This window comes from Lissotriton helveticus, chromosome 3_1, assembly GCF_964261635.1.
Source record: "Lissotriton helveticus chromosome 3_1, aLisHel1.1, whole genome shotgun sequence".
In the NCBI taxonomy this organism is placed as follows: Eukaryota; Metazoa; Chordata; class Amphibia; order Caudata; family Salamandridae; genus Lissotriton; species Lissotriton helveticus.
In genome coordinates, this window is record NC_136061.1 from 68664970 (window position 1) to 68692730 (window position 27761).

Consider the following 27761-nt stretch of genomic DNA (forward strand, 5'->3'; position numbering starts at 1 on the left):
AGTTGTGTACTTTCAAGATGATGTACTGATTATGGGGGAAAACAGGAAAGAGAATGATCAAAGATTGAAAGAAGTAATGAAAGTATTGGAGAAGAAGGTTTTAACAGCTGAATTTACTAAGTGTCTTTTTGCACAAAACAAGGTGACATATCTGGGACATGTAATCGAAAAAGATGGCATTTCACCCAAGAAAGAACTACTAAAAGCTTTAAGGGATGCTCCTGAACCTGGAAATAAGGATGAACTACGCTCATTTTAGGGCTGGCAGAGTTTTATTCAAAATATGTAAGGAACTTTGCAGAAAAGACTTATGATTTAAAACCGATTTTGAAATTGCTTAAAATTTTTTGGGAGCGAAAAGTGTGTCGAAGGTTTTAGGATGATATAAGAGGAAATTTGTAATGCAGCACCTATTCAAGATTTGATCCAGATCTTCAAAGCCTGCTTACAGTGGATGTAAGTGGAAGAGGGTTGGGTGCTTTGCTTACTCAAATTGAGGATGGTGGAAGTGAAGTTGTGATTGGGTTTGCGTCAAGAAGTGTCACTTTTGCCGAATAAGTGTATTCAGTAATTGAGAGAGAGACGCTTGCTTGTGTGTGGGCAATGGAGCACTTCAGAGCATTTGTGTGGGGAACAGAATTTGAAGTCAGAACTGATCATAAGCCTTTAGTCAATTTGCTTACCACTGAAAAGTTTGTGAAGGCATTGGAAAGAATTGCAAGGCTGTCGATGAGATTGTAGGACTATAAATGTAGGATTAAATATGTGCCGGGTGTACAGAACAAAGTGGTGGATTGTTTGAGTCGTATGCCATTACACCTATTAAGGAGGCACAGAGTAGTGAGTGGGATGGTTTTCAAATTGTATTCACAGATGAAGGGTTGAATTCTATTGGAAGAGAGGAATGGAAAATTGAGTATGAAAAGGGTGAATTGATGGGAAGAGTGGAAGCCAATACTTTTGAAGGTTAGGCTGCTAACAAACCTACCCAACGTGAGAGGAGATGTTTTTGGGAAATATGCAATGAATTGGGAGTGGAGTCTGGTTTTGTGATGAGGGGAGAAAAAGTTGTACCTCTCAAGGGGCTGAGATAAAGAGTGACAGATATATGTCATGAGGGGAATTTTGGAATTGTGAGAACAAAAAGGATAGTAAAATCTTTCTATTGGTGGCCTGGAGTTTATCTTGAGGTAGAGAGAAGAGTGAGAGTTTGTGAGCAGTGTGTCAATTCTGACAATAAGTTTGCATACATTGCAACCTTCGTTGATACCAGTGGAATGTCCTGAGATGGTTTGGGGCATGTTGGCACTGGATTTTGTGGGTCCTATTAAGATTGAGTCTGGGGAAAGTAAATAAATACATCATTGTGCTGGTGGATTATTTTAGTAAGTGGGTAGATTTGGAAGTAGTGGAGAGAGCTGATGCGGAAACAGATTTTTGGAAGGTGTATTTTTGAAAGAAGGATTGCCAAAGAAACTACAGAGTGACAAAGGAGCGCATTTTACAGCAGTAAAGGTGGAGGAATTTCTCAGAAGGAATAGTGTTCGTCATGTAAAAACATCGGTATATCATCCAGCTGGAAATGGTGCAATAGAACAATTTAATCGAGTTATTAAAGGTACTATTCAAAATGCATGTGAAAAGAAGAAGAAATGGGAAGTAGAGTTGAAGAAAATGTTGTGGGGATAAATGATGACACGGAGTCTCACAGGCTATAGTCCAATCATATTGATGCGTGCTAGAGAGCCTTTCTCTAAGGATGGCATTGAATGGATGAGCAGTTCTAGACAGGTGTAATTGTCTCCAGAAGAAGTCAAAAATAACATTATAAAGGCACAAGGTGTATATAAAAAGAATCATGACTTGAGGAATGCATCTAGAGAAGAAACGTTTCAAGTGGGAGATTGGGTGAAAGTAAAGAAGTTGGGCAGAGTGTTGAAGGGAGGAAGTGCATATTCGGAGCCATTAAAAGTTTTGGAGTGTTTAAAAAACCCTGCGAGATTAAGCTATGATCGTGTAAGGCACATGAGTCGAATTGCTAAATGTAAAAAAAAATTGAAAAAAGAAATGGAGGAGAAGGGGACATGTTGGGTTTGAATGGTTGTGGGAGGATGAGGTGGATGAGGAGCTGGTGTGTGCAATCAGATATGGGGATTGTGGATGGAAAAATGGTGGAACAGGATTGTGAGGATGTGGCTTCAAGGAGGTTGGGTAGATTGGGAAGGATCATCCACACTCCAAACAGACTGAAAGATTTTGTATTAATTTAACTTATGTTTTTGTCATTCTGTAGACCGCTATTATGTTATGTTATGTTATGTTAATGTGAGTTTTATAGAGCGCTCAGCTACTCCAAAGAGTGTCCCGGCGCTATAGACCAAAAAAAGGCACAGAGCAAGAGAGAGTGACGAGCTTACTGTCCGAACAGCCATGTCTTAAGATCTTTCCTTAAGATCATTGTATATAGTTAAAAATGTTGTATTCTAATTTGTTTGTATTCTTATTGTCCATTGCTTGTGGGAGAAAGATGTGTGGTGTTATTATATTATAGCCTTATAGCCCGCCGTAGAGAGCTATACCGGCTATTAAAGGCCCTCTCCAGCGTTAGAGGCCCCGAGCCGAAGGAGAGGGCCTTGAACAAGGGAGAGGGACTTTAATAGCCGGTATAGCCCAACTAAGAAGGGATATAAGGCTATTAGAACATTCTGCCACTAGAGGGCAGAATGTTCTAACAAAAAAGAACAAAGCCTTATGGGAGTGTGAGGGGATTGGAATCCCCTCAGAGTCCCTGAAGCCTTTGTTCACAGCCAGAGCTGTGAACAAAGAAACATTGGAATGTTGGAGCTCCAGGCTTCTACCAGCCATTATAAGCCCGGAGCACTCCATTGTTTTCAGACCCACTACATCTGGTGTGCCCCAGGGGTCTATACTCAGTCCCCTCTTTTTTAATATATACATGGCCCCCCTTCTCACACTGATTGAATCCCACGGTATCCTCGTAACATCCTATGCTGACGACACCCAGCTTGTCGTCACCATTGATAAAAACCACCCTGACGCCGCCCCCATATTTCAGAATTGCCTTTCCCAAGTCTTCTCTTGGCTTAACTCTAACCATCTTAAGTGCAACAGCGGCAAAACCGAAATAATACCCTTAGGCAAAGACATCCTCTTCTCCCCAAAGGATTGGTGGCCTCAAAACTCTGAAGCACCGCCGTGTGCGGCCTCCTCGGCCCGCAATCTAGGCGTCCAATTTGACTCGTCTCTTAGTTTTGATGACCATGTGCGCATTACTGCAGGGTGCTGCTTCAATCTTATCAGACAGCTGAAGAAATTCTTTGACTTCCTCCCCATCTCAGCCAGGAAATCAGTCGCGGTGGCTCTAATCCTTTCCCGGCTGGATTATTGTAATGGCCTCCTGGCAGGAATAAAGAAGTCTCCCCTCAAGAAACTGCAAATCGTCCAACACGCAGCGGCCAGGCTCGTTCTTAAACTCCCAAGAAGGTCCTCGGCAGCCCTTAACACTCTTCATTGGCTGCCCCTTCACAAAAGAATTCTTTTCAAACTCCTTGTCACGGTCTTCAAAGCCACCAGGAATACCGGCCCTCTTTACCTGGCCAAGCGCTTTCGGCACTATATTCCATCGCGCTGCTTGAGGTCATCAGGAGCCAACCTGGTTACTATACCTAGAATAAAGCTAAAAATAAAAGGTGGAAAAACTTTTTCATTCCTGGCGTCCAAGGCATGGAACGGTCTCCCCTTCAACCTTAGGCACGCCCCCACAGAAAGCCTTTTCAGGAAACTCCTGAAGACTTGGATTTTCCTTCAGCCTGATCCATCGGTCCTCGCAGCCATCTGATCTGATCTACGCCTCCCCATGCTGGTTCTTCTGTTTGCCCAGCGCCAAGATGCTCCTTCCGGAGCGATAGTCGCGCTATACAAATCCCAATAAATATCAAATATCAAATATCAATGGAGCTCCCAACATTCCAATGTTCTAATCTCTTTTGGAATCCTCCAGGAATCACTGGGAGGTATGTAGAATGTAAGGGAGAGCTGGGGTCTAGGAAAGTCAGTTGGTGATTGAAGCCTCAATGCTAAGGGCTGTGCTCGCCTGCTCCTGTGAGTTGAGAATAAAGGTTATGCTTAATTACTGGACTTATCATTCATTACAGGAAGTGTCTTATTACCATATGAACCCCATCAGCATTCCAGCCACACAAAGACAAATCTGCCCTTGAAAGAATGGCAGATACTTTTAGCACAGTTTGGCCACACCTACTACAAACTCTGCAATCCACAGTTTTTGCTTTAAACTACCACTCTGACAAACTGGATTTGCAAGTCAATCTTCTAACTATACTGGCAGTGTTCACGGCAGGAACAGAAAACAAGAGCGCAATCAAACATCAATTTGGTGCAATCAGTATGCTGTTGCTCTCCAATCATCGAAAGTCTGTCCTCGCTCCCAACGTTCTTTAGTACAGTCTTGACAGAAATCAAGAGACGTCCTTGGGGACCCGCTCAGAGCCAATAACACACTACGGCAGCTACCCAACGAGTGCTCAAGGCGCACAACAATTGAATCCTATCTCCAACATTGGAAATGAAGCCCCCCGGAAGAGCTACAGTACCCTGCAACCGTGGAATCAATGGTATCAAGATCTGGTAAGCTCCTCGCCGGCACCAGGAGTGCAAAGCCCAGAAACAAATATCAACTCTCCAGATAATGTGACGCTGACCAGTCAGGGTTATTGAAAACAACCCTGACTCCATTGATGGCTCCCTCTGGTGGGAATGAGATAGCACTTGGGAAGATCGTCCCAAAATATCCCCCATCACCACGACCCCTCAGCAAGAGGGAAAAGTAAAGGCTTGGAAAACAGTGCAACAAGACAAGTTGTACCACCTTACCTACGACTCATAATCGGTTCCCAATATTTGCAATTAGAAGAGTAGAATCTGCTTCCTCAAATGGGGTAGAATGGAGCCCCTCACAGTTAGAGCACTCTACAACATGGACCTTGGATACTGTACCAGAATCCACAGACACCAAGATGCCGGGAAACCACCACAAGGGTAAGCAAAGAAAACTGTCAGGACACTCAAGCTCGGTCAAAAGAGGATCACTATTGAAACCAGCCATATCGGTAGCGAGCAGAGTGGGGCAGACTCAACCACCATCGCTCTACAGCACCAGTGGAGCAGGAGTAACAACCAGACCGACAATGAAAATCTGGGTGTACTAAACCAGCAGTCCCGCAGGGCCCTGAAACCAGTGACATCTCTCCAATGGAAGAAAGGAATTAGTTATAATTGGGGGCACCCATTCCGCCTCCCCCTGTCCTGGGGAGGAGAAAAGCATGAGAATCACACATTGTCGGTGGTGGCGCCAATCTTGGGCCTAGCTCTGGAGGGGTCAGACTCACAATTGCAGCAGCTGCCCTCCCCCACTTCCCCCACCCCATCAACACAGGGTACTTCGTGCGCAGATTCAGACCTCGGAACTTAAGAATACAAGTGGACCATCGGCGGAGGATAGTCTCAGAGAGGTCTGCCCTGCTGATTCAGCTTACAAATAAGGGAACGTCACAGGATTCGGCGGTGGAGTGAGGTATTGGAAGCCACCCCTTTTTTTCCTCAGGTCGCCTCGGGGAGACCAAACTGGTGCAAAGTTGGCTCTGTCATTAGACTGACCTCCTCTGATGAGACATGTTTGACTCTGGGGTGCGGTGCTGGTTACCTACCCACCCACGAAATGACTGGAAACCATGATTTTCTGCTCGGTGTCGGGGCTCCCTTGCACCTACGTCTACCAGCTACTATCTGGAAGGATCACCAGCAAAGCTGATCTCAGCTCCATACCTGTTCTTCACCCGTTGGTGTGGTTCTTATTTCTGCATTATTTATTTTTGTTCTTATGGATGCTTGCAGTAGTCTCTATTCTATACTCTTCTTGCTCTGCCATGCTCAATTACTACACGTGTGAGTTGTGAGGTGGGATGATCCGGGGCCAGTTATCCTAGGCTTCATTTCTCATAGATATGGTTAAGAACCCGAGTCTAAATGTAAGGGGCTTGTACGCCCCTGTCAAAAGATTGGCTTTGCTGTCTCAATTGAAAACCTCCCCGTCCGATATACATTTATTACAGGAGACACTTCTCCCTAGGAAAGACTGGGGTCACCTGAAGTCAAAGTGGTTTGATCGTCAATACTTCTCTTCAGGCCTTGGTAAGAAGGCTGATGTTGTGATTCTTTTGGCTACACACTACCAGGGGCAAGTAACTCAGACACACTCAGAGATTGAGGGCCACTTGCTTTCCCTGTGCTTCTCTCTCCACAACCACTGCTTAACAGTGGCATGAGAGTACGTACCTAGTGATAATCAAGAATCTTTTATATGCCAGGGGCTAGAAGACGTCCCTAACTCCCCAGACGCTAATATTCTGATTGGGGGAGACGTCAATTTGGCACCTGAATCACTTCTTGATCGCTCCATACAAAGGGCGGGACCAACTGGGATATACACTACATATGGTCTCCAGTTGTTGATCGAGGAGGGTTTGGTGGATGTGTGGAGGCACTTAAATCCTACACCTAGGGCTTATTCCTTTTTCTAAGCGGCACACCAATCTAACACAAGAAGACTATATCCTCGCAACAGCGTCCCTAGTGCCTGTTGTGTCCCACACAGATAGTGGGTGACTGCCCTTTCCGATAAAGCCCTGGTTGCGATTACTCTAAGCCTACCTATTTGCAACACACAATCACGGCATCTTAACCCTAAACTCCTAGCACACAAACCTGCTATTAAAGAAATTAAAGAGGTAAATTGTAAATTGATACTTGTATAGCGCACTACTCACCCGCAAGGGTCTCAAGGCGCTTGTACGAATACCGCTGTGGAACCCATCCTGGCTTTCCCTGTGAGGTGTCCACTCCTGGGCACCCCCAAGGTGGAGGCCAGGCATCCTTAGCGTTGTGGGGGCCGTTGTGGAGATTAAGCAAGCTATTGCCCAGAGTTGCAGAGTGGGACTCCATGATTGGAATAGGCACCGAGGCGAGAATTATCAGGTCTGTGGAATTTTTGAGCCCAAGACCCGCCGAGGCAGGGAATTTATCCCCTGGTCCCGGGCTAGACCTCTGCATCAGGGTCTGCCGCTCTAACCATTGAGCCACACTTCTCCACAGGTGAGGTGAGTCAGGGCTACCTTGACACTAAAGACACCCCTCCCCTCCCCAGACACCGGATGCACTTAATTCAGAACTCTAGGAGCGTATATAGCAGAAGCTGCACAACTCAGCAAAGAATGTTAGCATAAACACTCTGCACTGGAGGGTGAGGTAACAGCACTTGAGAAGGCCAATAGAGAGATGTGTCTCCACAATACGGAGAGGTAACTTACAACAGTGAGGAAGCAACTAAGGGCACTGGTCATGGATGAGGCAGAACATGCATATTGTAAATATCACGGCAATTATTAATCAGAATAAGAGGATGCCACTACCAAATAATAACATTACGCAAGTTGCACGGTTTACCTCATTTAAACCTTTAACTTTAGAATACTCGTTGTCCTTATTCCATAACTGTAAATCAGGTTCTCTCCTCTTGATCCTGCTCCTGCTCAGATCTTGAGTGATCTGGCCCCGCTACTGATCAATCCTCTGTTGGAAATATGGAACGCCTCGCGCTGTGGAAACAAGCTATGTTCATCCCTATTCTGAAGAATGCGGATGCCTAAACCAGCAAAAGTCTTGGAGAAGGTGGTACAGGAGCAACTGTCGGAATACTTGGAACTACATCATTTGTTGCATGACTCTCAGTCTGGCTTTATGTATTTATTTATTTTTACAATTTATACAGCGCAAACAAATGCCCTTAGGAGTCTCGGCGCTAAAAATTATGCGTAGGGCTCCCACTGCGGCTAAGTCGGCAGTTATTCTTGACCAAACAGCCAGGTCTTTATTTTTCTGCGAAATTGCATCAGTGACGGGCTCTCTCTAATGGCTACTGGCAGGGAATTCCATAGTCTAGGAGCAGCCACCAAGAAGTGCCTATCGCCCCAAGTGACTGTTTTGGTTCGCGGTACCAGCAAAAGATGAAGGTTGTTAGATCTAAGCGATCTTGTAGAAGACTGGAACCTAACATGGGCTTTCAAGAAATGCGGGCCATGGTTATGCAGAGCTTTGTACACTATGCATAAGGTTTTGAACTTAATCCTGTTCCAGATCTTAAGCCAGTGAAGATCTTTTATGGTTTCTGAAATAGGCATAAACTTCGGGGTTCCAGAGAGGAGACGGGCTGCAGCGTTCTGGATTGCCTGCATTTTATTGGTCACTCTGGCCTGGGCATTGATGAATAAGCCGTTGCAGTAATCAAGGGAAGACAACACCAGGGAGCTTACCAATGTCTTTCCTGCTGCAACTGGCAGGAACGGTATGATTTTCTTAATCAGCCCGAGTTTATAATGGGCGGTGGCGGCTGTTTTATTTGCATGGGCCATAAAATTCAGATTCTCGTCAAAAGTCACTCCGAGATTTCTGACCGTAGGGACCGGTTTGGGTGGGGTCCCGTACGTAGGCGGCCACCAGTTAGTTGACCAACTAGGTGAGAGATGTCCGAAAATGACCACCTCCGTTTTTTCGGAGTTTAGTTTTAAGCAATTGGAGGCCATCCACTCTCCAATCGCCCGCATGCCCTCTTGAAAATTGTCCGCTACTCTCTCTCCATCACCATTGATGGCTAGCACGAGTTGCGTGTCATCTGCATAGGAGGTGAGGCTCATCCCATGGGCTTTGATGACAACAGCCAGGTCCGACACATAGATATTAAATAGTGTCGGACTTCGGGATGAGCCTTGGGGCACACCACAGGGCAGTGACAACTTGGCAGAATGAAAGTGCCCCAGTGTAACCACCTGCGTTCTCCCAGCCAAAAAGGAAGAGATCAAATTTTTAGCCAGGTGGCGAATGCCCATCTTTCCGACACGGTCAACCAAAATCTTGTGGTTGACCATGTCGAAAGCTGCGGATAAGTCGAGCAATACCAATATCGCTGTTCCTCCCTGATCACGGATTGCTCGTATATCCTCAGTCGCTTTGATTAGGGCAGTCACAGTACCCTGGCACTTCCGAAAGCCGAATTGTGTGTTATCCAATAATTGGTGCTTCTCTATAAACTCTGAGAGTTGTGTATTCGTAGCTTTCTCAACTACCTTGGCTAAAAAAGGTAGGCTTGCTATGGGGCGGTAGTTTTTTAATTGCTCCTTTTCCAGGTTAGCTTTCTTCAAAAGAGGCTTAACCAGTGTATTCTTCAGTGAGTCCGGGTATATCCCAGTTCTGAACATTTTGTTACAGATTGAGGCAATGTCAGAAGCAAGACAGTCTATAACTGGACGAATGACCTTAAGGGGACAGGGATCTAGTGCTGATCCAGATTTAACTGTGACAATAATGTCCTTAATTTGAGTCTCTGTAAGGTCTGAACTGGAGCAGTTCGATATCCTGAGTCATGCTATCCGGCATAGGTGAATGGATTAACGTACTGATGGAAAATGTTTGGTATATATCGTTTACCTTGGTGAAAAAGAAGTTGGCCAATGCGTCACAAAAACCTTGGGCTAGTGGCGGAGCTAGGTCCGGACTGTTACCCGCTAATATCTTGGTGATCTCATACAATTTTTTACTGGAGTTTTTAGCGTTATCTATCTGTTCTGTAAAAAACTTTCTTTGTTTCGACGATGAGGGTTTTATACAGCCCTAGTGCTTCCTTGTAGCTGGCCTTGCTATCTGAGCTGTAGGATCTACGCCAGTGCCTTTCCCTATTTCTACAGGTTTGTTTCTGTTTACGCAGTTCCTCTGTATACCACGGGGCCGATGGCGTTGTTCTATTTCTCGAAGGCTGTTTAGTCAGGGCTAAGGAGTCTGTGGCAGTGCCCAGCCACTCCTGAAATTGAAGTGTGGCTGTATTAGGGTCGGTAGATAGACAGGGCCGGGTCCTATCCAACAGGACAGTTAGCTCCGTCTGGTCGATATCTTTCCAGACCTTAAAGGCTCCTGGTCTCCATACGTGTTCTCTTCTAGTCTTATTTGCCTTTAGGCCAGGCTTTAGCACTGAGTCTGCATTACTGGAGGTGTCTGAGTCGATTCGTGAGTGTGTGGATAGAGGAGAGGAGGCCATGTTGGTCCTCCTCGACCTATCCGCAGCTTTCGATACGGTCTCACACGACATCCTCCTGGACCGCCTCCAGGGGCTGGGAATTGGGGGGGGGGGGGGTGGGGGACACCGCTAGCCTGGGTGAAATCCTTTTTGAAGGATAGATCGCAACAGGCCTTCCTCAGGCCGTACGTCTGTACTGAGAAACCACTGGAATGGGGGGGTTCCGCAGGGCTCAGCACTCAGTCCTCTATTTTTTAATGTCGATCTGTCTCCACTAGCGAAGTTGGTGGAATCCTGGGGTGTCGGAGTGATCTCTTATGCTGACGATAATCAGCTTGTGTTTTCATTTAGAGATCACTCTGATGATTATATGGCTAATTTCCGTCACTGCCTGGTTGACATAGCATCCTGGATGACCACCAATAATCTCAAATTGAATACAGATAAGACGGAGGTCCTATTCTTTAATCAAAAAGCTCCCATACCAGCCAACATATGGTGGCCTACAGAATTGAATCCGCCCCCCTGCTCCTGTACAATCTGCCCATAATTTAGGCTTCCTATTTGATATGGCGCTGTCCTGCAAAACACAAATCAACAAGGTCTCGGCAGCTTGCTTCGGAAAGCTCCGCATGATTAAGAAGATCGTTCCCTTTCTCCCCCCTTGACTCACGAAGGACGGTGGTCCACGCCTTGATCACGTCCCACTTGGACTATGCAAATAGTCTGCATGTGGGAGCCCCGGCTTAACTCATCAAGCGCTTACAGATAGTGCAGAATTCCGCCGCCAGGCTGATCTGTAATATTCCATATCAACACTATTACACCATTCCTGGCCACATTACATTGGCTGCCAGTGTGTCTACATTTACAATTCAAGTCTCTAGTCATTGCCTTTAGGGCTCTTAATGGCCGAGGCCCGGCATACCTGAGGCACAGACTTAAGATCACGCAATCTGTACGCGACCTGAGATCAAACCATCTTCACTTGATGTACACTCCTCGCTTCCACCTTGCGCGAACGGGGGGCCGGGCCTTTGCGGTAGCTACATACAAATTTTGGAATGGCCTTCCGCTGGAGCTCAGATCTCTCCCTACCGAATCCTTGTTTCGGAGGAAACTTAAGACCTGGCTCTTTTCCAAATTCTAGCTCCCATTGAATCTCTCTGGTATCGGCTGTCTGCAGCGTCGGGACACCCCCGTTGGGGGTAGCCGCGCGCTTTATAAGCTTCAAAATAAATAAATAAAAATAAATTGCTCCACACTAGACTGAAATATTATGCAGGGGGTAACCAGGCAGGCCGACTTCCCGCCCAACTATTACACGCACAGACCCATCGCCAGCGGATCTCAGAGGTCTCCGCTTCCTCTGACCAGGCAGCAATGGGAGAGGAAGAGATAACAAAAGAATTTGGCAGTTTTTACTCTATACTGTACTCCCCTAAAACACTTCACGCAATCAACATTGATTCTTACCTGGCACAGGTGCCTTTGACTAAGCTTCTGGAGAAGGAGGCGTCTGTACTGGACGGAGACATCACTGTCCAGGAAGTTCTGGGAGCCACAAGGAGACTCAAATCTGACAGGGCACCCGGTCAGGATGGGTTCGCTGCTGCTTTTTGTAAGACATTTGCTGCCCAACTGGCCCCTGTCTATGCTCTAAAGGGGCATCTTGCCTCAAAATCCCAAGATAAAAGAAAAAAACACGGGTGACACATCCTTCTCTGTTTAAGCAGCCAAACTATGGAACTCTTTACCCCCCCGCCCCCAACATAAGATCCACTGACAACCACCTTAACTTCAGAAAACTACTCAAGAATTGTCTCTTCCCAAACATAAGCACCATAAGCAAATAGAAATTTACAGTATATTCCTCTGTATATAAGCATTTATTTTCATTCTAGATATGTACCTATCTTTGTGTATTGCTTTGTATAAACATGTAGAAATAATTATGTTGTAAATAAATAAATAATTAAAAAAAAATCATATTTGATCTACATGTACTTACTTCCATTGTGCATGTATGTACCTTCCATGTACTTGGATCTGTGTGTCTGTTACCTTTCTCCTGAAAAGCATATCCAATGCACTACCCTATTTCTCATCATGTACCTCTATCAATATCTTTAATCTATATATAATATACTTACCTCCTCTATGCATCTATATACTTTCAATGTACTTATGGATCTATATATTCATCTCTTCTAATTTAGCTCTTCAAAAGCACTACCCTATTTCTCAGCCTATACTTCTCTCAATATATCCTCTGGCCCAACCTTCTGACTCATCTCAAACTTCTTTCTACTACGGTTTCCCAAGCACTCCCTATTTCTCACTCTAAACAAATATGAATATATCCTCTACAATCACTCTCATTTATCCCAAACCCCATACCACTACTAGGATCCCCAAAATAACCCTTTCTAGACTCTCTCCTACCCTGCCAGTCCTTGCATCATCGGACACCTCTTTTTAACTATACCTATCCCCCAAAACAACCCATTATAAACTCTTCCCTCTTACTCTTCCCCTCAAAAACCCATTTTACATATTCAAAAGCCTCCTCCTACTGCTAAATCCTAAAAAAAAAAAAGAAAAAAAAAGAAATCTTACTCTTCTGTCGCTCCAGTATCCTTTTCAATCAAAATAACAGATTAACATGTTTACTTCTCAATTTCCATATTCCACTATACTAATTCACCACTAATCCTTTATGGTTTCCAGAGTAGCTTGCTGCTTGCCACTGAAGCGCCTCACAACCTCATCAAGGGGTAGCAAGCACTATATAAATATAAACCTCTTTCCCTCTTCCATCCTGTGCAACCTACCCTTCTCAATCCAAATAACTGAATAACATTTCCACCACTCAAATTAATACATACTTCGCTATACTCATTTTTTTCCAACACTAATCCTTTATGGGTTCCAGAGTAGCGTTCTATTCGCCAGAAAAGCGCTTCAACACCCATCAGGGGTAACAGGTGCTACATGAATGCAAACCATTCTTCCGTTTTATCCCTCCGCTACCCTTCTCACTCCAAATAACGGACTAATATCCACCACTCAAATTACTTTCATATTTCACCATACTAATTCAGGGGTTTCCGGAGTAGCGTGCTTCAAGAATCTGCTATCTTTCCAAATCCAAATAACTGACTAACCTATAACTGACTAACCTATCCACCACTTAAAATGTACTTGCATGTTTCACTATACTAATTCAACACTAATCCTCTATGGGTCCCGGAGTAGCGTGCTACTTGCAGAAAGAGAGCTTCGACGCCTCGTATGGGGTAGTAAGCGCTATATAAAATTCATTTATAATACAATACAATGTGTATGTACTATGTGGACTCTGGAGATCAGTCCTAGGACGTGTCTGCTTCAGCTTGGGGACTTTTATTTCTGTTTAACTGCCTCTATTTAACTGTCTTGATAGAAAACGACCAGCAGAGGTCGGTTAAATACCAGAATTGCTTTCTGCTGAGAGACTTTCTTTTCTTTACTTTTCTGGCAAATGCCTCTATTATCTTTCTTGACTGAAAACGACCAGCAGAGGTCAGTAAAATACCAGAATCACTTTAGCATACTCTAGATTCCAGTCCATAGAAATGGTCTTCCACAAGCACCCGTAGACAATATTTTTTTCAAATCTTGTATTTTTAGTGATATGACAACCGAAGGACCTGATTTTATATTAAAAACAGAGCTTTGGAGTATACCATTTCCCGCTGAAAGGCAATATTTCTCTCCATGTGTTCCTATACTTGGTGTGTCACGCAGTTTGGTGCTTACTTTACATCCATGTTAAAGAACAGTAGCTGTTTCAGCAGCTAGGCTAAGGTCCCAAAGGAGAGACCGATTGCATTGCAAATGCTTGTTGTTTTTGCGATTGTGAAAGAAAAAAACACATCTGATGCTTTGATCGTGCAGTGATCTAAGCACCTTCAGTACTTTTGTCAGAGGGCCATATCTGAGAAGTGCACGATTAATGCGGAGGCCCATGGTTCTCAATTCTACACTTGGATCGGCAAAGAGAAAAGCCAACTACATAAGTCAGTCTAAACATGTCTGATGATTACTCTAGAACTTAAAGAGATTTCATGTACATTCCAAAATAACTCATTCAGAGATGTACTTCCTAAATTCAGCAAAATAGATCAGTGTACAGATTTAAAAAACAATGAGTGCTTGACAATAAGCCGCTCATCTCAACGTAAAAGAGTAAAGGCGGAGAACAACCCCAGCGTATTCACCACAGGAACGCATCGTATTGCACATCTGCAGGTTCACATTCCTGTCGAGTTCCTCAGCAAGTCGTAGCTTGAAACACACGTGTAAAAAAAAATTAAAAAAAAAGCAGAAGTAGGCCAACTTCCTCCCTGATGGGGGATGGAGCAAGAAAGCTGCAGGCATTATTCATTTAGCAAACAAACCGGTATCGGAGGGGAATGCGTGTACTTTGATACACGCTGAGCAAATTCCAGCAGTGACTTTACATTGGCAGGCAGAAAACATACATTACACAGGGGGGAGCTTAACACGTTCAAAATACTGCATTTAGTAACCACATTCCAGCAAATGAGGTATATAGAACGTAACGTCCAGTTATATGATAGATGACCTAGCGTATGACCTGTAGACAACTTCTAATTGTAAAGTTCGCACTCTAGTATGCCGGATATGCACTGTATACCACACTTACATTAACAATAGTCCCAAAAAACTGTGGAAAATGTGAGTAGGGGAGCTTTAAAAAGACTCAGCGTGCACTGTGTCGAAGAAAGGAACGCGCCGCCGTCACACGTCATTGACACTGTACCACATCAAATGCACGAACTAATGCTTCTTTTGTTTCGATAATTACATTTTGTGTAGAAGAGCGTGCGTTGAAGACGCGAGATCTTCGCCCACCTCCTTTTCTCTTACAGGCTCTTATTTTATAACAATCAAGGCTCTGACAGTGTGAGAAAGGTGTGTGCCCCCGTGGGCACTCAGGAGCCAGACCAGAAAGCGACGTCTTGTCCCTCCGAGGGCAATTGATTGATGTTGCAGGAGGGAGGCTTCCCCACACCCCTGTGGCAGTACACGGATGGGCAAACGGTGCAGCAACCCGAGTTGCATATAACGAAAAAAAAAAATCCCCCCCAAATTTTTAAGCGATTGTGGGCAGCAAAGCCAGGTTGAAGCAACATGTGGGGGGAGGCAGATGCAACACAGGACGCAGGTGGGATAGAAGCAAAACAGAGCAGAAGTAACCTGGAGGGCGCGGGTGGGGAGAGCAGTAACACGGGGGGGGGGGGGCCTGGGTTGAGGCAGAAGCAACATGAGGGGCACGAGTGGGAGAACAGAAAATGTAAAAGAGAGGGGACTATGAAGCTGGCAGGGAGAAGCACATGGGTGAGACAAAGGAACACATAACACGGCGAGGAGGGGAGGGTAGAGAAGTGCACAAGAGAGCCAGATGAAAAACACATGCACTCTTGTAGAGTGCTTAAACAAAAAGAAAAAAAATGCATGGCAGCGAGCATTGGAATGACACAAGTAATGTGTTCATGATCCAGGGGGATGAAAAACACAAGAGGAAGGAAAGCGCAAACAAGATGACGAATAAGGTGCAAGCAAATAAGCACGGCAATAAAGCCAACCAATGGTAAGCAGTGGGGGAACTAGAAAGAATGCACAATGCGGGAAATCAGCAGTTCATGCGTGTCCCATGGATCTGACATGCTTTATTCATGGATTTGGGGGCAAGGACTATGTGCTACAGAAATAAATAACAGATGCAAGCCTTAATCTCTGGGTCCAAAAACCACACCCCCTTAAACCTGGACAAAGGCTCTACACCAGCAAACCCATCAACAGGGTAACCACTCATATCAACACTCCTTGAGAGACCCTTATCCAATTTATGACACCTTAACGAGCCTTTCATAGGATACACTCGGTTTTGGGAAAGGCTCTCCCACCACCTTTACTGAGGTAAAATGTCACATTTTACAACCTCTAGTTATGCCAAATTTAAGAGGGATTACCCTTCCTACCCTACTGGACGTTACACCACTTAATCCAGAGGAAAACATACCACTCCAAGCATTAAAACCTTTCCATTCCAACCCCCTGAAAATTCAAATTTCAGACTCCCATTAATTTCTTTGGAACAAAGTCACATCCTCCCACCTTCAAACTCGAAGAATAAGGTTCAACAAACAGATTCTGGCACCACAATCTGAAGATATCTCAACACATCAAGCCCTGTATGAGTAAGGCTTTCCACTTGCAATATCATTGTTACAATGGCTATGGTCTCAAAGACAAACTTTTGACATTGATAGTATCCACTTGCCCCTCATTCCACTCTAACCAGAGAGATTTACCTCCCCCTTATGTAGGAGGGTTCACAGTGAAACTTCTATGCTCAGTTTCCCACCCCTCCCATCCCCTGCTTTAACTGGGGTGCAAAGGATGGAGTGGTGGGGGCACTAAAAGGGGGATGGCAAAAGAAGCATAACAAGGAATCCTTTCCAAGCAAGATGGCCTATGTAATTTAACTATAATGCTGTGCTTCAAAGCGGTTGCCAACTGACATATTTGGGAGTCTTTCTGAGAGATTTCTGTTATTGCATCCAGAATTAACACAACAAAAACATACACGGCTTACTGGCTTTGCAACGTTTGTTAGCAGCATCGGATAAACAAAACATTGTTGGTAATAATTAGAAATGAAAATATTTAAATTCTGGAAATATGAGAATGAATTAAACATTAAGGCCAGTGGAATGAGTAGTGATCTTCAGAGTGTCTCAATCACTCCTGCACTGACATCTTTCTGGAATTAACTTTCTATCTGCATCTCGCACGTCATCTTTCCTCTTTTCACATTGCTCTTCTACATTTATTACTTTCTCACAGAATGATAATTACAATTGGTACAAATATCACCATCACTTGTGCTCTGCAGAGAGCTCATGGATTGGATAAGCTTGTAATGTGAAAACCATCATTATGATACACTGACATGCACTGGCGAGAATCACCTTTAAGATGCTCACCCACGCACACAAGGCCCTTAACGGCACCGGACCAGCATACCTGAACAGCCGACTCAAATTCCACGCACCCCAAAGGACCCTACGATCAGCCCAGCTCCCCTACGCCGTGGTCCCCCGCACCAGAAAGATCAGATCGCGAGGCCGCTCCTTCTCCTTCCTCGCTGCCAAAGCATGGAACGCCCTTCCGCTCCACCTCAGACAGACAACATCGCTCCCCATCTTCGCAAGAAACCTCAAAACCTGGCTCTTCGACAGACCCCTTCACCTGCACCCCCCCACCCCTAGCGCCTCGAGACCCTTACGGGTGAGTAGTCGCGCTTTAACAAACCCCTGGTTGATTGATTGACTGTCAAACTTGTGGCGCTTAAACCCTTACACCCGAAAATCAGACAGACAACAAAAGTTAAAGCAGCTTACGGCATACTAAACTATGAAAGAAACTACGGGAGAAACTTAGGGAACGCAAGATGAAACAAACAGTGGCAGCATGGCTCCATGGACTACTTTCATGACTTGGCTTTTACAACCACGGTTACTGAACTGATCAGTGTTTTGTCAGTAAAGGACATGAACGTTCAGCTCGGTAAGGAACCGTTTCATAGCCTTATTTAATTACTGCTAGGTATGCTCCTACTTAAAGGCCTGCTCCAATGTTTACACGTGTTCTTATTGTGTGCTGTTCCATTAATGAGCCGACCCTTCTCCAACCAATTCAAGATGCCGCTTGTGTACATGCTCTTTCACAAGTACTATTGACGAAAGTGATAAGGGTGGACTGATATGTGTATAGCATAACGTGTATAAAGCGCACACCCAAGGGTATCTTGGCGCTGAATAACAGATGTTTATTGTTACTCAAATCAATGGTATCAATTGCGTGCAGCCTGTATTTCACAATTAATCATATTTGAACAGGTCTGTGCACTTAAGTCGACAGCGTTTGATCCATAACTAATGCGGTATCATCATCAGGACTTGAAGTACAGCTAGCCCGAGAGAGAGTTAAAACCCACATGAATTATGTACAATATTCACTAAATGATGGATGCAGGTGCATCAAGAGTGATGTCCACTGGTGTAAGGTGAGGTCATAAGGAGCCAAGAAATTAAATCGCAGGCTGTCGGGAACCATGAAGTGCTGTTCTCGCGCCAATATCGAGCGGCCAAACGGACTCAGCGGGTAGATTCTGGCCATAAGTGCTTACTGTATTTATATTAAGAACCTACCATTTAATTGCTTAGAACCCTGTAACCTGATTTTATATTATTAAAACACTGTCTTGCAACAGATTCGTTCTCTATTAGAGGCTTCATAATTATATAGACCAATTTTACGTTTGAAATAGCCCATTTACCAGGTCCCTGTGTCTTTAATGTGTGACATGCTCTTTCACAAGTACTTGCACTGTCCCCGCCCGAAAACGTGCCCTGCCTGTCTCCCTACCACGCCTCTTCACTCAAAGGAGCAGGGCGCTACAACTGTTTTCAGTACTTCACCATCGCACGCTTTAGTCCTTGCAACCAGAAAGATTTCCACCACAATCTTGTTTCAAAGGCACCTCTTCTCTAATAAAACTGAACATTGCTCTCCATTGACAGACCCATGGCCATGAGCCAGTTGAAGCTTCACCTTTAGTATTATCATAATGCATCTCGACACCCCCTCGTCCGTGGATAGACACCCTCACAACCCATGCAACCCCAAGGTTCACAGTCCCAAAGTGTTGGGTCTACCCCCATTGCCACTCTTCGAGCGCCTTGAATGACTACCCCCTTTCACAGCCCTCTTTCCCAGAGGTGCTCACGCCCTCTTCCCGTCCAAGGTGTGTCCCTCATGGTAGCCCTCCCTCCCCCCGACTTGTCCTCACCCTGCCTGCGCGCTCTCCAGCTTCAGGCCGAGGGTCTCCTCGATGATGCGGTTGTTCACTTCCAGCAGGATCATGGTGGAGCAGTGGGGGGGCGACAGGGGATCCCGGATGCGTAAAAAGCGGGAAAGCTTGGAGATGACCTGAGCGGGACAGGAGTCCTGCCTGGAAGGGGACGTAGGGGGGCACGCTGGTCTTCTGTCCTTTCGGGGTGTCACTTCACCGCCTCCGGTCCCCACCCTATCTCAGCAGCCGCCCGCTTCCGCTCTCGCTGTCACAGCCAGCGCGCAGGCGCAGAACGTCCGCAGCCACCACTTCCTGCTGCTGTCAGAGCAGTCGGCTGGCAGACAGCGAAGGAAGTACTCGACTTCCGGGTGTCAGAGCGATGTGCGCATGCGCTGCTCTCCGTTTCCGCATTCTCTCTTTTCCTTGGCTAGTGCCGACTGTCTGCTTCCGCCTGGCACGTTCCGCACCGGAGAGCGTCTCTTTCCGGGTTCTACTTCAGGACCCCACGGCATTCAGCCGAAGGATCACTGTACTCTGCCACATCAAAAAAACATGCTCCGGCACTACAACACCCGCAGACATTAAAATCTCCCCAGAAATTGATGATAAGAAAATACTATTAGTGTGACCATGGCGATCTTCTTGGGACAGTGACAATGGCACGATTTATACCGGTTTTTGACGCACACTATTGAGGTAGTTTATCTGCATGCTGTACTGCCTTGATATTCGGCCAAATAAATACTTTTTTAAAGAGCGATTTACCACGACAAAGTTGTACTATAAATCGACTACGGTAATCACTATCGAAGCCCTCTTTGAAAATGTGGATGTTTTTAAGTGAGTTACCACGTGAGCTTAAACGCATGTTGTATTTTTTATTTATAGCATTCTTACATTTCTAAAAAACATTCCTTAAATTGCATACCGTTAAGGCGAATAACGTATACAGTGTGCGTTTGCTGCTTTGCTATAGGAAAGGTTTCGTTTTGGTTGAAGACCTGCCATCGTTGCTCCCCCATTGCCTTCTCGTGACTAGGGACCACTCTAAGATGGCCGATCATTTACCCATTGAAAAGCAGGCGGCGCATGTAGTCTGTCTTTCATATTTACTGTTGGCTGTGTTTTTTTGCTTGTGTGCACAGGACATTCCGTTTGAGTGCACAGTGAAGCCCGCAGGTGCTGATTGCAGATTTCCAGTCAGCTGTTGGCCGTCGTTGAGGACCTTAACCCCCATCTCTATTCCCGGGCGTATCCTGTTGAAGTCATCCACTGTCTAGCATGATGTCCTGCCAGTTGACCATGTTGAGGCCCTAGATCTCTGCAGGCGGGCGCTGCACCGGGGGCTGGCCCTTTTCTAGGGCTTTGCTGACTTTGTTTTCAGTTGATGGGCTTCCCCACACCGCAGGAGTCCTGCTGACTGTTTTGCCCAGTAAACTCTTCGCACCAAGAAGAGAATTGTACATTACTTTTTGTCAGCGTTTACAGATCAGCTGCTTACCCCACTAAGGCTCCTTCTGGTTGCCCTTGCTTAAGAACCCCATATCACTGTGGATGCGGTCTCGTCTGTTTTTTGCAAGGGATACCTATTTCAGTTGTAGTCCTACTGGCTGCCCTTTGAATATGGATTTCTCTGACATTGTTAAGGGGCCTCATACTCCTCTTTGAGAAAAAACGTTCCCCCTATCGGTAATACGGTCATCAGACTTGCTTAGTGGATCTACTTACATGGAGGGGCTCCAGTTGACCGTCTCTCATGTGGGAGTTGGCTGTTGAATGTCTGCACTGCTTATTAGGGCTCCATTGTGTAAGGCCTTACGACCGTGTTGAATGTCAGCACTCGGAGAAAGTCTTTGAACAATCTGTGTCACAGGGGTGCCTTAAATGTGGATGATACGTATTATTGTTGACATTGTGTTGAAGGATATTCCTTTCGACTCCCATTGGCTGGAAAAAAAGAACAGTTCCACCGTGAAAACTTCCCTGTAATCACCTGATATGATACAATGGTCCAGCAACATTAGGTCGTCAGATGCTGGTTTTAAATCCACATTTTTAGGCATCTCTACAAAAGTTTAGTTAATGGCAAGAAACAAAACAATATATCAACCTATAAAATGAGTTGTGTTAGCTCGGAGTTTGATATTCCCACTGTTTTTCATTTATAGTGCTGAAGTCTGGTCGCCCACTACTTATTGACCACCTCTTTGAGCTATTTGCAGTAGTCTGTCCTAAAAGGCTGTTCTATAAACTCACTCACTTGATGCAAGGGTATCAGGTCAGACCAAGATCTGCTTTCGTTCCCTTTTTGTGAGAAAGCTGCCAGCCCTGCCAAAACAATGGATTACAAGTTAAGAAGGAATGTACTTTCTTTGGCTAAGAAAATTGAGTTGTTATCCAAGTCTGCACGCCCTGGTGTTGCCCGCAAGGATCTTGCAAAAGAATTTGGCATTGATGTGTCATGCGTTTGCCGCATCCTAAAAAACCGAGAGAGCTTGTTGACTGAGTGGCTTAAAGGTGGGAACCAGGACCGCAAAAGAAAAAGGGATGGTAAAGATGCTAGGATTGAGGATGCCCTCTTCCAGTGGTTTGCAGCTGCACATGAGCATGGTATCCCTGTATCTGGACCAATGTTGATGGAGAAGGCACGAGATTTGGCAATAGCCCTGGGAGTAGAATTTGAACCAACATCAGGCTGGCTATCCCGATGGAAGAAACGTAACAATGTTGGCAACCGATGTCAGAAGGCTGAGGCAAGCTTTCAGTCTGTGGAAAATTGGTACCTGAATACCCTGCCCTCCTTGCTGTCCAGCTACAGCCCAATGGACATCTTTAAGGCTGACGAAATGGCTGTATATTTCCGAGAGATGCCTGACCGAGTAGTGGAAAGTGGTGATCTTTCTACTGTGAACAGGGCTAGGGAATATGTTACAGTCATTGTCTGTGCAAACTCTTTTGGGACTGAAAAAATGCGTCTTCTGGTCATTGGCAGATCAAAGAAACCCAGGTGTTTTAAAGGTGTCACCATGGATGCTCTTCCCGTCCAGTATGAGGCAGATTTGTACACTAGACTAAGCGTTAACATATTCCAGAAGTGGGTGCAAGGTATTGATGCATGCATGAAAAGGGCTGGGAGGCAAATAATATTGTTCATTGATCAGTGCACAGCACACAACATTGGCGATCTGGACAATGTCAAGATTGTCATATTGCCCTCAAAGTCACCATCCGCCTTAAAATCTGTAGACCGGGAGGTGATCCGGTCCTTGAGGCAGAACTATAGGAAGCAAATCTTCACTAAAATTATTGGCGATTTTGACGGGAGTGACCCCCAGTCTGCCATTGACTTGGCAAGGAGCATTACTATTCTAGACGCCGCACACATGTTGAATGCAGCATGGAATAATGTCCGACCAGAGACCATCCGGCAGTGCTTTGCCCAGGCTGGACTGTGGAAAATGGTGGGGCCTGGAATTATACAGGAGTCTCCTGGGTCAAAAGGCCAGGTCTTAGCAGTCAGTGGCTACCATCATCCCTATCCAATTGTGAATGTCAAAAAGGAACCCTTGGATGAGTTGCCTAGTTCGGAGGTGTGCAAGGTGGTGATTCATCAGCCAGAGGGAAATGACGTGGAGGATTCTGCGCCGGAAGACAACATTGAGGAGGACGACGATGATGAAGATGACAGCCCAGAAATTGTCCCACCTTCAACCCGAGAAGTGTGGGAAATGATGCGGAGAATCAGGAACTACGTAGAAACCAGAGAAAAGAGAGACTTTGAGTGGTTTTACTCATTCGAGCGGCGATTAGAAAGTCTTTCAGAAGCAAACAAAAGGCAGGCTAATAACAGCACTGATTATAAACAAGAGTTGTAAAGACAAAGTGCCATGTGACTAAGACACTCACCACACGGATGGTAGATTACTTTAATTTATTTTTGTCAATGTGCCATAACGTTTTTGCTTTTGAGCATTATAGGAAGCCAGGTATTTGTCTGATAACGAAAAGCAGTCCACACTAGGTGAGTGACAAACCTGTACAAAGAGGATGTGGAATTGTTTCCGGAGAACCACAGATTTGCTGTGATTTGTCTACACAAAAAATATGTGACTTAACCTATAAAACCTTTTGGTTATTTGTATTTTTTGACCTGCCTTCTTCAAGTGCATTAGCCTGAAGCCTCCAACGGCCACTGCACCCAGCAGTATTTAAAGGCACGAGCGATAAACCATTTTTTACTTGTGTGTGTCTAGAAAATATGAAAACAAATGCAATAATTGCACGTTTATTTAAACTAAGTGTCTTGCTATTGGTCAGATTTTCGATTATCTGTTGTGTAAGATAATTTTGTAAGTTTGGTTTCTAGAGATGATTATGTGAAAAAATAAAAGGGTTGTCAAGTGTAATATATTGACAGATTGGCTTAACAAGGGTATGTGTGCAGTTTCTGGCTTAACTAGGGTATATGTGCAGTTTCTCCCTACCCCCCTCCACTCCCATGAATGGAGTTCTAGTAGTTTTACTAGGCCAGACGGCTTAGGTAGCTGTTCCTTTCAAGCTGACAGTACTCTGTGTGGTTCATCACATCACCCCTGGGTCTGCCCTTGTGGTTGCTTCCTACTCATGGCTCCATACGTGCTTTAAAAGTGTTTTGTTTTATCAGGACACATTTCTGCTTCCACACCAAACTGTCTGGTGCATTTTGCCATTATACTGTAGTTGCTTTAGAGACATTAATTGTAAATCTATTTTACATGCAGGAAAGAGACAGGACTGGTATGCTTTGGTGCTGGTGCGTGGTGAAGTAGAACAGTAGGAATTGAGTTTGGATGTTGTACCCACAAAAACGGACTCCCCATGCTATGTGTGCATTATCTTACAGGTTTTGTACTCACAGCCTATACTTGCGAGCCTGAAACTTTTCATTTGAATTTCAGAGCAGTACTAACTGAAGGAGGAGAGGAGCACGCTCTCAGTGGCCAATATTTCTCTTATCGAAGTAGTTACATTTTTCACAATTCCTGTTATTATATTGAAAGGTTTCATGTGTTTTCAAATTGCTAAATGTTCTTGTAGACTTATGAAAATTGGCAACATACTCTGATTGTCGAAGCACTCATTTTTCTGCATATACTGGAAAACAGTCTAATAATATCTGATAATTACAAAATTCCAAATAAGGTGACCCGTTCTGTCACCTGAAATAGTTAGACAAAAGCAAATCAAGTTGCCCAGAACATGAAAGCAGAATGCTTGTTTTTTTCTTATTTGCTACTTTTTAGGTCTCGTCCTGCTAAAGATTGCGCAGATATGCGCAGTGGAGCTGGCGAGATTTAATGATGTAGGTAGAGTTTCACTAGCGAGGTTAAGCCCCGCCCCTCTTCTCCATTGGCTGGCCTCCTAAATGGTGGCCAGCCATTGTAGAAGAGGTCCTAGTGACGTTCTCCTTTTTCGCTAAGCCCTGTCCTTTTCAGACTGGCTTACTTGACTTACTGCTGAAGTAAAAGGTTTCTTATCTTCTTTATGGGTCCAGATGGCCCCATAAAGAAGATAAGGAACCTTTTACCCCAGCAGGAAGTCGGGGCACCCAGACTGAAAGGGACGGGGCTAAAATAGAAACTTCTTTCATGTTAGTATAATCGTGGCGCATTATACCAACATGAAAAAAGTTTCTCTATTGGCCGCTTATTTCAATTTCCAATACACGAGCGGTGCGGTCTGTCTTTATGCGCTATCAATGTGTTAAAAAATGCCCCCGATAGACATGTTTCAAGGATCAAACCAACCCATTAGTATGTAAAATGGATCTCTTTAAATGGTGTGTGTGTGTGTGTGTGTGTGTGTGTGTGTGTGTGTGTGTGTGTGTGTGTGTGTGTGTGTGTGTGTGTGTGTGTGTGTGTGTGTGTGTGTGTGTGTGTGTGTGTGTGTGTGTGTGTGTGTGTGTGTGTGTGTGTGTGTGTGTGTGTGTGTGTGTGTGTGTGTGTGTGTGTGTGTGTGTGTGTGTGTGTGTGTGTGTGTGTGTGTGTGTGTGTCAGTGTGTGTGTGTGTGTCTGTGTGTGTGTCTGTGTGTGTGTCAGTGTCAGTGTCTGTGTGTGTGTGTGTCTGTGTGTGTGTCTGTGTGTGTGTCTGTGTGTGTGTCTGTGTGTGTGTCTGTGTGTGTGTCAGTGTCATGCATGTGATCAGCATTGAACTCATCTTGTTTCCTAGCCATTGCGGCAGCTTATTGAGTGATTCTCGCTTACTGCCAGCCATGCCAAACCACACTCGTGTCTTTAGACACGGTGGAAGCATGAAGAGCTTGGATCCAGCGTGAGCTACTAGGTGCGTGCGTAGTGATAAATTCAAAGGGCTGCGTGTGGTGCTGTTCGTGGTGAATTGTTGCAGTTCGTTTAAGCGTGAATGAGATTGGAACGCAGCATTTGCCAGAGAGATGCAAAGCAGCAGCTGAAGCAAGGCAGCTGTATTCTAATTCCACCTCAGCCATTCCGGCTTTATGAGGCAGCGCCGTAATATGCATTTTTGTACCCCCTCACCCCATGCCTGGTTTTGCATTATTGCCCCCTCCACCTCATGCCTTGTCGCATCAGTGCACCCAACACCCACGGCCTGGTTTTGCATCAGTCCCCCGACACCCAACCCCCTCCTGGTTTCGCATTAGTGCCCTCGCCCCACCCCACGCGTGGTTTTGCATCAGTGCCTCTGCCTCTCCTCCATCACGGCTGGTTTTACATCCAAGATTTGTGTCTACTTTTCTTTCCTGAAACAACACTCATTTATGAGAGACAGAGTCCAACCCTATAGTATCATTTTAATGCTGACGAGTGCATGTGCGTGTTTTTATGGGATTTTACTTAAACTCGCGCGTTAAAATGTATTCTGATTCAAAATATAACTGCAGAATGTTTCCTTCGCGACATTATCCTTTGCAAAGGGGCCTTCACGTGATATCTGTACAACAAAAAAAAGTCACCCAAGGCAGTCTAAGGGTCACCAATCTGAAAGGTACATAGGCTGAAAATGAGCAGAAAGGAAATATCCAAACCCAAAAATAAAATAAATATACCCAGAAGTAACGGAAAGGAAAGATGTGACTTTCACCTAGATGTGATGAAAAGTTAGCTTGAAAGAACTGGGAAATCCTCAGGGTTGTACAAACAGGCATGCCCTTCCTCATATGAAAGAACAAATGTCTACCGTGAGCCCCTCAGAGCAAGATTTGTGTGAGAGTCGTCCAAATATGAAGCGAATTTCCATAATCTTAATGGAAGCAAGTGTTAGAGCTGGCAGCAGTCATCTTTTGGCAGGAGAGTATGTGGGAGATAATGTTTCAATTATATGGTTTGCTCGGGAGAGGAAATGTGTCTTGAATGGTCACAATACTAAAAGGGTCTTTGTGCTGAACTGAGCAAAATATATCCCAAAACACAGGTACGTGACTGTGTGCGCACACGACCATAGCATCACAATCTTTGTGTGCTCAAAGTTTTCAGCAGTTCCTTTTCTTGGCTGCGAGGGGAAGTGGATAACAGATGGTTATGTGAACGTGTTTGTGATTTCAGTAAGAAAAGAGAGTAATACAATTATATTAAGCACTGGCAACGCCAGAAGGCCTGGCTTTGGCCAGCTGGTGCAATGGTTTATTTTGTAAAACAATTATTATAAGCCTGGGTGTGTGACACTGTGACACACTGCGTGTGTGAGACACTGTGTGTGTGTGTGTGAGAGATACTCTCTACTTAATCTCTACCACTCTCTACTACTCACTCTCTACTCACTGTCTACTACTCACTCTCTACTACTCACTCTCTACTACTCTCTACTACTCACTCTACTACTAATCTCTACTCATTCTCTACTCACTCTACTACTCTCTACTAGTCAATCTCTACTACTCATTCTCTACTACTCTATTCTCTACTACTCTGTACTACTCACTCTACTACTACTCTCTACTCATTCTCTACTATACGTCTCACTCTCTACGGCTGTGTTTGTGGCTGTGTGTGTGGCTCTGTATGTGTGTGTGGCTGTGTTTGTGTGGCTCTCTGTGTGTGTGGCTCTTTGTATGTGTGTGTGTGTGCGGCTGTGTGTGTGTGGCTCTCAGTATGTGTGTGTGTGTGTGTGGCTGTTCGTGTGTGGCTCTCTGTATGTGTGTGTGTGTGGCTGTGTGTGTGTGTGTGTGGCTCTCTGTGTGTCTGGCTGTGTGTGGGAGAGACAGCAGTGTGAGAGAGACAGCAGTGTGTGTTCTAGGGAGAGCATGGTGTGTGGGAGCATGGTGTGTGAGAGACAGCAGTGTGTGAGAGACAGCAGTGTGAGAGACCTTTTATTTATGTTTTGGTTTTTGAAACATAAATAAAACGCATTGTTATTTGCAATATCAATAGCTCAAACTCGCTTAAATACGCGACCTATTGCATTGCAAATGCAATAGGTCTCACATTTGCGAGAGATTAAGCTATTGGCATTGTAAATGACAATGCCATTTATTCATCTGTTTTCAAAACATAAATAAAAATGTTGTCATTTACAAAGCCAATAGCTCTAACTTTTGCAAAGGCGAGACCGTTGCTTTCTAAATGCTTGTATGTTGTTAGTATTTGAATAGCACACAATCTGCCAATGAGTGCCATTGCAGCATTGTCAGTATTTCAGTGGTGATTTCCAAAACCT

General features: G+C 45.0%; 1 protein-coding gene across 3 annotated transcripts in view; it reads right to left on the minus strand.

The window, feature by feature from the left end:
* Window positions 1–19457, minus strand: part of ARPC2 (actin related protein 2/3 complex subunit 2) — a 125092-nt gene extending 105635 nt beyond the window's left edge. For 2 of the 3 annotated variants that reach the window (XM_078679256.1, XM_078679258.1), the window contains exon 1: window positions 19089–19450. In XM_078679256.1, the coding sequence (XP_078535382.1) occupies window positions 19089–19162 (74 nt within the window). In that variant the 5' untranslated portion in view covers window positions 19163–19450. Of the gene's footprint in view, window positions 1–19088 lie in introns of all 3 variants that reach the window. The other variant, XM_078679257.1, reaches the window with a different exon arrangement.
* Window positions 19458–27761: the final 8304 nt, after the last annotated feature.